The 9,114-nt window shown below is 43.3% G+C and overlaps 1 protein-coding gene across 1 annotated transcript; it reads right to left on the bottom strand.

Annotated features, from left to right (window-relative positions):
- Positions 1 to 668: 668 nt before the first annotated feature.
- On the bottom strand, positions 669 to 8,321 carry LOC309563519 (interferon-induced protein with tetratricopeptide repeats 5-like). The gene is made up of 2 exons (XM_082267971.1): positions 8,264 to 8,321; positions 669 to 2,582 (listed from the first exon to the last, which is right to left on the bottom strand). Exons 1-2 carry the CDS (start codon positions 8,266 to 8,268, stop codon positions 1,127 to 1,129), a joined length of 1,461 nt encoding a protein of 486 aa, XP_082124097.1. The 5' UTR covers positions 8,269 to 8,321; the 3' UTR covers positions 669 to 1,126.
- Between the last annotated feature and the right edge of the window lie 793 nt (positions 8,322 to 9,114).

Genomic DNA, 9,114 nt, shown 5'->3' with positions numbered 1-9,114 from the left:
GGATGGAATGTAAACATACCAAGAAAAGCACAGAAAAGACTGGGTAATAGCTTACAATGAATATCTGTTCACAATCAAGCTGATCAATTCACTGCACCTAAACAATGCCCATTTTAAAAGAACGGATCAACTCATTATTTTTTATAAATAGTTATGTCAACATAAACACTTCTTGCATATACTGGAGTTAGATAAATAAAAACAACAAAGATAGGTATGTATAGCAGGACATTCATGTTACTGACTGCTGAACATGTTATTATATTACTTAAAAAAAAAGTGCTTTAATTAAGCATATATACGGTCAATAGGTTACAGCTGAAGTATAGCTTAAAAAAAAAAAACCTACAGCCTCATACCATGTTCCTGTAATAAAAAATGTCCCACATTGTGCAAGCAGCTGGATCTTAGAGAAATCTTCACTGCCCTGTCCTCTTCCTGTCCCTGAACTTTTGGTGCTGCTATAGTTAACAGCTTCAGGCAGAAGAGCTGTACAGATGGTTTGATGGGGACCCTCCCCTGCCTTCCTCCTCCATTGAGAAAAATGTATTCATTCATTACATTACTGTAACACAATCTGTGAATGGGGGAGAGTCTGATCAGTCACAGGATTCTCTTCTCCATTCACACACAGAGTGACAAGCAGTGTATTCAATGAAAGATGGAGGAGGAGGGAGAAGGGTGGGTCCCCATCTAATATTTCTTCTGCATTGAAGAACTTAAGCTGTAAACCATGGCTTCTCCTGCACATAACCACCCCATAAACATTAATGGGATCATTCCTGATCTCGAGACACAATGCCATGGAAGACTGTTGGGCACTAATGAACACCACTGGATGTAAACAAACAGCGGAACCATGGCCATTGGAGCAAGGTAAGTATGCATTTGTAGTGGGGGAGGATGGTTTAATTTAGGTCAGGGGAAGAGGCAAAACGCATTCATACACTTTGTTTTAAAGTGTACTTTTTCTTTACCAGCCAAACAGAAATTGCTTTATACTATTTTAATGACAAACCCTACTAAAGCTGGTTTCTGATTGTGTGCTATAAATTGATGCACATCATTGCCTTTGTACCAATTTAGTATGGGAAGTACCAGTATGGTAGGTACCAGTAAGTATTTTTCAAATTTTCAGCTTCAGATCACACAGCTCACTCAAATATTCATCATTGCCTGGATCAAATTTCAAGGCTTTCTCATAGCATTCAATGGCATCTTTTATGTTTCCATTATTCTTATAGACAAACCCAAGCAATTCAAAACCAGACACCTGAGGTGGGTAAATCTTTATCTTCCTTTCGGCCAGTCTTTTTAAAGCTTTCTCACTAAAATCCCTGGACTGACTTGGGTATGATATCTGGAAACTTTCTTTGTAATGCTTTATTGCTTCTGATTCAGATTTCCTGTGGTACTCTTGAAAGCGGGCATAAGCCAGGTTGACCTGTTGTTTCTCTTCATCTGTGAGATTAGTAAATTGCAAAACTTGTTTAAATGTGTCATCTGCTTTCTGGTAGGCCTTTAATTCGCAATACATATTTGCCAGGTCTGTGTATGCATAGACAAATGTCTTCTTGTGTTCCAGCACCTTTTCAAAGTGAAAAATGGCCTTGTTAACAAAGTCATTCACTTGTTCCTGGTGTATGTATCGGAGTTTAGGGTTTTCCTTTTGAAGCTTCCTTAAATTGATCATTTTCCTCCTGTAACACAGTCCTATTTGGTGATGAAGAAAGCCAGAGGTTGGCATAAGGTCAACAGCTTCTTTTAAAACACACAAAGCCTCATCTAACAGCTCAGCTTTTCTGTAAAACTTGGCCACATAACGAAGAAGATACGGAAGATTTGGAGCTTGTTGCAGAGCTTCTTCTATGTATTTTCTTCCTTCCTTATTTCTATTTAGCTCCTGCAGTTTCAGTGCAAGAAGTGCTTTCAAGACAGCATCTTTTGGATTTACTTCTACAGCATGTTGCAAGAGCTCTAGGGATTTGCATTCAGAAGCTTCACATTTCTTACTGTTCAATCCTTCCAAACGGTATACCGCTATGGCATGACCAGAACACCACTCAGGATCTTCTGGATTTTGTTCCAGAGCTTTCTCAAAGCATTCTTTGGCTTTCTCGTAATATTGTGCGCAAAATTTTAACATTGACCACCCTTGTTCACCATACACCTCTGCTATTTTATTAGTACCATTAGGCAATTGCTTTAGCTCATCATAAATTTGTTGTACCTTTTCTATGTAGAGCTGAGCTTTATCATACTGATTCATGTAAAAGTATATCCAGGCATAGTTTCCAAAAGTCACAAGGAACTTTTTACTTTTTCCATCAGGGTTTTTGTCGTTAACATTTTCCTCTGCTTTCTTCAAGTTATCGATGGCTTCTGTGTTATCACCTTTCAAATGCATTGTGTAGGCAAGGAGATTGTACACCATGTATTTGTTCCTGGTGTCCAGATATATAAGTTGGTAATCAAGTCTTTCTTTCAACTCATCAGCATTGCTATCTTTTTCTAGCAGCCTCCAAGTAAAATGGCATTGTAACTGCAGCAAGCGGGATTTCAAAGCGATTTTAGAAGGTACACTATAAAAGAACACAAAACAAATTGCAAATATTAAGAACTGTGGTAGCACATTTTTGCAAACATTCATGCCTATAATCCTATGTTCATACATGGCTTCCAACATACTATTTAACTATACAGTAGCTTGTCACTAGTGGTTGCCCAGTTGGTCCTCATGCCTTTTGGGGTCTTGCTGGCAAGAAATTCAGCAGATCCAAGTAGTACTAATCCCCAACTGTAGACTCTTATACCTCATTTCATGTTCTCCTTAAAGAGGAAGTAAACCCCTTTAAAAAATGTGAAAAAAAAAAACCTGTAAAGACAAAGAGACAAAGGCATAATGAGCTAGTATGCATCGCATACTAGCTCATTATGAAGTACTTACCTATAAATGAAGCCCCCTCAGTGCTGACAGGACGGCCGACATGTCCGGCCGTCCTGCTTCCTGGATCTCGTCCTCCGGCCATCTGATTGGCCGGGGGCGCGATTACGTCACTCCCGCGCATGCGCGCGGGAGCCGGCGTTCACGGCACTGGGATCTGAAGGAACGGCACGGGTTGCGCATGCGCCAATGACGTCATCGGCTGCATGCACTGTAAATATCTCCTAAACGATGCAAGTTTAGGAGATATTTATAGCACCTATAGGTAAGCCTTAATGTAGGCTTACCTATAGGTAAATGTAAACAAAAGGGGTTTACAACCTCTTTAATAGAAAATGGAAAAGGCCACAGTAAAAATAGGATCCCTAGGCAGTGTCCTGGTGCCTGGCATTCAGGCAGAAGTGCAGAGATATTTCCATCAGAATCTTTAAAATATATATATATACCTAGTAAATGAGTCAATCTGTGAGCAAGAACACAATACCCAGGGCCTGAACTTCTGGATTCTGACCCATGCTGATACACTATGAAGCAAAGCTGCTATTATGTTTGGTGATAATTTGCTACACACAACAGAGATCATGTTAATTAACATTAGAGCAGTTAGGCGCATCGTAATAATAAAAATCTCTGCTCTTAAGCTGTATAAAATAGTAAAGCCTTGATCCAGTAATATGTTTCTTATAATTTAGTTGTATTCTCTCCCTATCAGCAGAAATGTCAGCTTAAGGTGGCCACAGACAGCTCAGTAAATTTTTGTCAAGTTTGGTGGTGCATGCAGGGCCAAATCTGGCTCAAATTTCAGCCAATTATTGCCAATTTTGAGCCGTCTATACAGGGCCGCTGCTTCCACTAGGCAAACTAGGCAGCCGCCTAGGGCGCATTGCCACCTAGGGGTGCAGCCAGGAGTCGGCACTCTCTCTCCATCATGAATTCTTCACTATGAATGATTATTGTGAGCCGAGGCGAGGGGCGGAGGTGGGGGGGGGGGGGGAGAAGGGACAGCGAAAGATGCCAGGTGTCTTGGGCAGTGGCAGAACTACCAAGCCCTGGCTATCCACCACTGTTGGAGGGGCCCTGAAAGGCAATAAGGGAGCCCCCCAGAGTGCTGCCTGCATGATTATCCTCTTCAGCTGGAGCTGAGCGGCCTTAACCCCGGGCAGGAAGTGACTATCTGCACTGAGCTGGTGGGCAGCCGTTTATTTCCCTGGGTCGGTATTAAGCAGGGAGCGGAGGAGAGCTGAACCTGAGCCAGAGCTCGGCACTGGAGGGCGGAACCTTTACTGGGGCAGAAGCAACGAGGCACGAGAATGGTCTGAGGAGGTTGGTGATGAAGGACGTGCGGAGCTCTCTGACTGCTGCTTTTCCATCCACCAGGATCCACAGCGTGTAACAGGGGTTCAGGGTCACCAGGTGTGCCATGAGGAATTAGGGTCCCTGGGTGTGTCATGGGGGATTGGGGTCCCCAGGTGTGACACATAGGAACATCAGGGTCCCCAGGTGTGACACGGAGGAACATCTAGGTCCCCTAGTGTGACATGGAAAAACATCAGGATCTGACATAGAGGTACATTGGGGTCAGTGAGTATGACAGCATGATATGGAGTAATATTGGGGTTCCAGGGTGTGACATGGAAAAACATCAAAGTCCCTGGGTGTTACATGGAGGGACTTTAGGGTCCCCGGGTGAAAAATGGAGGAATATGGGGGTCACTGGGTATGACAGCATAACATGGAGGAACCATCAGTTCAGGGTCACTGGGTATGACATAGAGGAGTTTTTAACCCCTTCCCTTTTTTTTGGGGGGGCGCAAGTAGCTGGTCTTGCCTAGGGCATAAAATAGTCTAGCACCGGCCCTGCGTCTATGGCAAACTTTACCTTGGGGTAAAATAATTGGTTCAGTAGGAACAGGCTGGCATTCGGCCTGTGTGTATATCTGTTTGTCTTGCAGAAGCTCCTGTTGAAATGGCATACTGGAAAACCAGCATCCAAATGGCATCCGATCAGCACTGGCAGCCAATGGCTGTGTTCAGCGTGTTCTGGTGGGGGCAGTTCCCCTGTCAGAACACAATAGCACAGCAGGGGAGAATGCCACATTAATATTGCTTGTGTTAGTTTGGCGATCTGTCAGTTTTCTTTTTTGTTCAGCCCGTTGGGTTAAACAAAAAAAATGTATAGTGTTAGAGGGGGTCTCAATTCATGTATACTACGCTAACATTTACCTTATGGCTATGGCACAGGCAGTTTTTTCCAACCAATTTTCATAAACAGAGGGCACAATTTTAAGCATTTCTAAACAATGCATTGAGAAGAATGTACCTGTCACTCATACAGAATAGCAGACAATTGCAAAATTAAAGTTACCAGCTTCTGCATTTTAGCAGGCATTCTTTAAAATGCTGGAGTGTCTCATAAGGTATCCTTTAACCCCTTGGCACTGGCCATACGCAAATATGCGGCCTCTCATCGCCTGGTCCTTAGCACCAAGGGCCTGTATATTTGCATGAGCTGCTGCCAATACACCTGTGCCAAGAGCACGCACACTGCGCGCTCTTGGCACGATTAATGTCACCTAACCGAACGTTTTTGGATCACGTGACCGCCATGACAGCCAATCGCTGTGGTCACTTGATCCTAAGTCTCGACCTTCCAGCCTCATAGACCTCTTAAAGGGCCGGGAGGCACCGGCGCTAAGGGGTTAAGGCATCAATTAACCTAAAACTGCCATTTAACCACTTCTGGACTGGAAGGATTATGACCAGGCCATTTTTTGCGATGCGGCACTGCGTTACTTTAACTGACAATTGCGCGGTCGTGCAACGCTGTACCCAAATAAAATTGATATCTTTTTTTTCCCACAAATAGAGCTTTCTTTTGGTGATATTTGATCACCTGTGCAATTTTTTATTTTTTGCGCTATAAACAAAAAAAAGAGCGACAATTCTGAAAAATAAAAACACTATTTTTTACTTTTTGCTATATAACATTCCCAATAAAAGAAAATGTAAAAATCGAATTTTTTCATCATTTTAGGCCAATTTGTATTCTGCTACATATTTCTGGTAAAAAAAAAATGTCAACAAGTGTATATTGTTTGGTTTGCGCAAAAGTTATCGCATCTACAAACTAGGGGAAAGATTTATGTCATTTTTATTTATTTTTTTTACTAGTAATGGCGGCGATCAGCAATTTTTAGCGGGACTGCGACATTCCGGTGGACAGATCGGACACCTAACTGACATTTTTTACACTTTTGGGGGGACCAGTGACATTCAGTAATCAGTTCTAAAAATATGCACTGTTACTGGACTAATGACACTAATGACACTGGCAGGGAAGGGGTTAACACCAGGGGCACCAGGTTAACACCAGGGGCAATCAAAGGGCTAAATGTGTCCCTAGGGAGTGCTTTCTAACTGTGGGGGGGGTGAGCTTTCTGCATGAACACAGAGACCTGTGTCCCTAAATAAGAGGAACACGGGATCCCTGTCTTCATAACTGACAGAACAGCGGTGTCCTGTGTTTACAACGGCAGACCACCGTCCTTTCTACACAAGAAGCGATTGCGGTCGCCGGACCCGCTGACTGGCTTCATCTGTGGCGAATGGGGGCCCCCGCTAGAGGTCCCGCGAACCGACGTACAGGTACATCGTTTTGCGGGACAGAGCCGACCTGCCAGAGTAACTCCACTTTTCTTGAGAAAAAAAAAACAACCTCTGGGTCATCATTGCACATTGCAGGGATTTAAAAAAAACTTTGCGGCAGATCCTACCTGTTTCTGCTGTGAAGAAAAAGTTGTTTTTTATTCTATATCTTTTGGAAGCTTATTCTATGTGAGTGACTTTTTACTTATCTTTCAGCTGATGCGCTTGCTGTGCTTTAATGTGTGATATGTAATGAGTGACAGGGTTTGCATTCCTTTAGACATGGCAGGGTCTGCATTCCTAGGACATGGCAGGGTCTGCATTCCTTTAGACGTGGCAGGGTCTGCATTCCTTTAGACATGGCAGGGTCTGCATTCCTTTAGACATGGCAGGGTCTGCATTCCTTTAGACATGGCAGGGTCTGCATTCCTTTAGACATGGCAGGGTCTGCATTCCTTTAGACGTGGCAGGGTCTGCATTCTTTTAGACATGGCAGGGTCTGCATTCCTTTAGACATGGCAGGGTCTGCATTCCTTTAGACGTGGCAGGGTCTGCATTCCTTTAGATGTGGCAGGGTCTGCATTCCTTTAGATGTGGCAGGGTCTGCATTCCTTTAGACATGGCAGGGTCTGCATTCCTTTAGACATGGCAGGGTCTGCATTCCTTTAGAGATAGCAGGGTCTGCATTCCTTTAGACATGGCAGGGTCTGCATTCCTTTAGACATAGCAGGGTCTGCATTCCTTTAGACATGGCAGGGTCTGCATTCCTATAGACATGGCAGGGTCTGCATTCCTTTAGACATAGCAGGGTCTGCATTCCTTTAGACGTGGCAGGGTTTGCATTCCTTTAGACGTGGCAGGGTCTGCATTCCTTTAGACGTGGCAGGGTCTGCATTCCTTTAGACATGGCAGGGTCTGCATTCCTTTAGACATGGCAGGGTATGCATTCCTTTAGACGTGGCAGGGGCTGCATTCCTTTAGAAATGACTACCCTTCAGGAACATCTCACCACAATGAACATTTTTGTTGCAGAGGATGCCTAAAATCTGACTTGTATCTTAGTGCACACTTATGGGAAAATTAATGAGCCAATCATGCAAGCAGGAAATTACATTTCTGGGGGGCGCTCTGTACACCAACTGGGTACAGAACACCTCCAGATTGCCATATTACATTGCATTTAAAAAAAAAAGAATGTCAATGCTGCAGTTTGAAAAAGAAAGTTAATTTTTAATTACATTCAATTAAAATACGGCTTGTGTCACAATAGTATATGCTATATTATTGTGTTTTTTGTTTCTTTGCAATATTTTTTTCCCACAAAAGTGGAGTTTCCCTTTAGGAGATATATACAGATGACCTGAATAAAAGACTAGCATGTTACATCTCTCAGGAGCTACAGAAATGTGATGTGTCCTGTGCTCCTCACATGTATCACATCTCATAAGGGACAAAGTCCATAGAGGAAGGGGGCAGGAAAGGGAAATCCAGAGATAAAAAAAACTATCTGCTGGCATTACAGTGAAATAAGTCACTAGTGGGTTATTTAGACCACAAATCTAATAAAGAAAGCTGAATAAAATAAAGATCTGAAAAAGAGCAATACATACCATACATACAACAGAAAGACAGCAATTCATGTAAAAGAAGCTGAACAAATAGTATTGTAATTACCTCATTCTGGCACGCCAATGTTCGCACTGAGAAAGCAGTGTGTCAACCCTGTGCTCCAAACAAACTGTTTATACCAGAAATGTTTTCATTGCTTGGTTGTAATGAATATTGTGCTAGCAGGAGGAGTAATGGGAGAAACGAAACTCAGAGCTTTCCTTGGTGAAAAGAAAGACGCCTCAAAGCAAAGAATAGGAAGTGAAAGCAGAAAGCACACAACTCTTCAGTAGACGCAGTATGATGTCAGTGAATATGGATGTTAAATAGTGATGTGCCTGGGTGCATCTCGAGGGATATTTGCCAGAAATAAATACATTGTTAATCTGAACCCCACTGAAATCTATTGGAAGCAAATCTTGCAAGTCAATGTTGCCCATTTTAAATGCTAATAGGCAAGGGATTGTCAAACAAAGGGCAAGGGAATATATCAACATGTTCACTCTCCTGGGCTGCGCATTAAGTTCCAATGTGTTATCAGACTCTTATCTTAACATGTTTGTGTAACACCCTCCTAGATAGGTGCTAGAATAAAAGCATCTTCTGCTTATCAGGGAGCAGGATTGTTAGTTTTGCCTGTTACATGTGTCCAGGTGTAATTCACTTGGTCTGAGGGACAGTGGAGGAAACCCAGCCAGTGACACACAGGCTTTTGTGACAGTACCAGTGGGAGGGCACAACCGCAGTGCATCCTGGCATTGATCATAAAAGCAGAGGGCACATGTGACAGGACATCTTTGGCGGGAAGCAGAGTCCCAGGAGGAGGGTGTCGGCTGTCTCTCCTCCTGTCAGGAAAGGAAGTGGTCACAGGCAGCCGGCCTGGTGAGCCAGGTGTGGAGCTGAGCCATAAAGGTCCT

Source organism: Pelophylax lessonae (assembly GCF_965119305.1).
Source record: "Pelophylax lessonae genome assembly, chromosome: 9".
NCBI lineage: Eukaryota > Metazoa > Chordata > Amphibia > Anura > Ranidae > Pelophylax > Pelophylax lessonae.
This window is presented reverse-complemented; position numbering and strand designations above follow the sequence as displayed.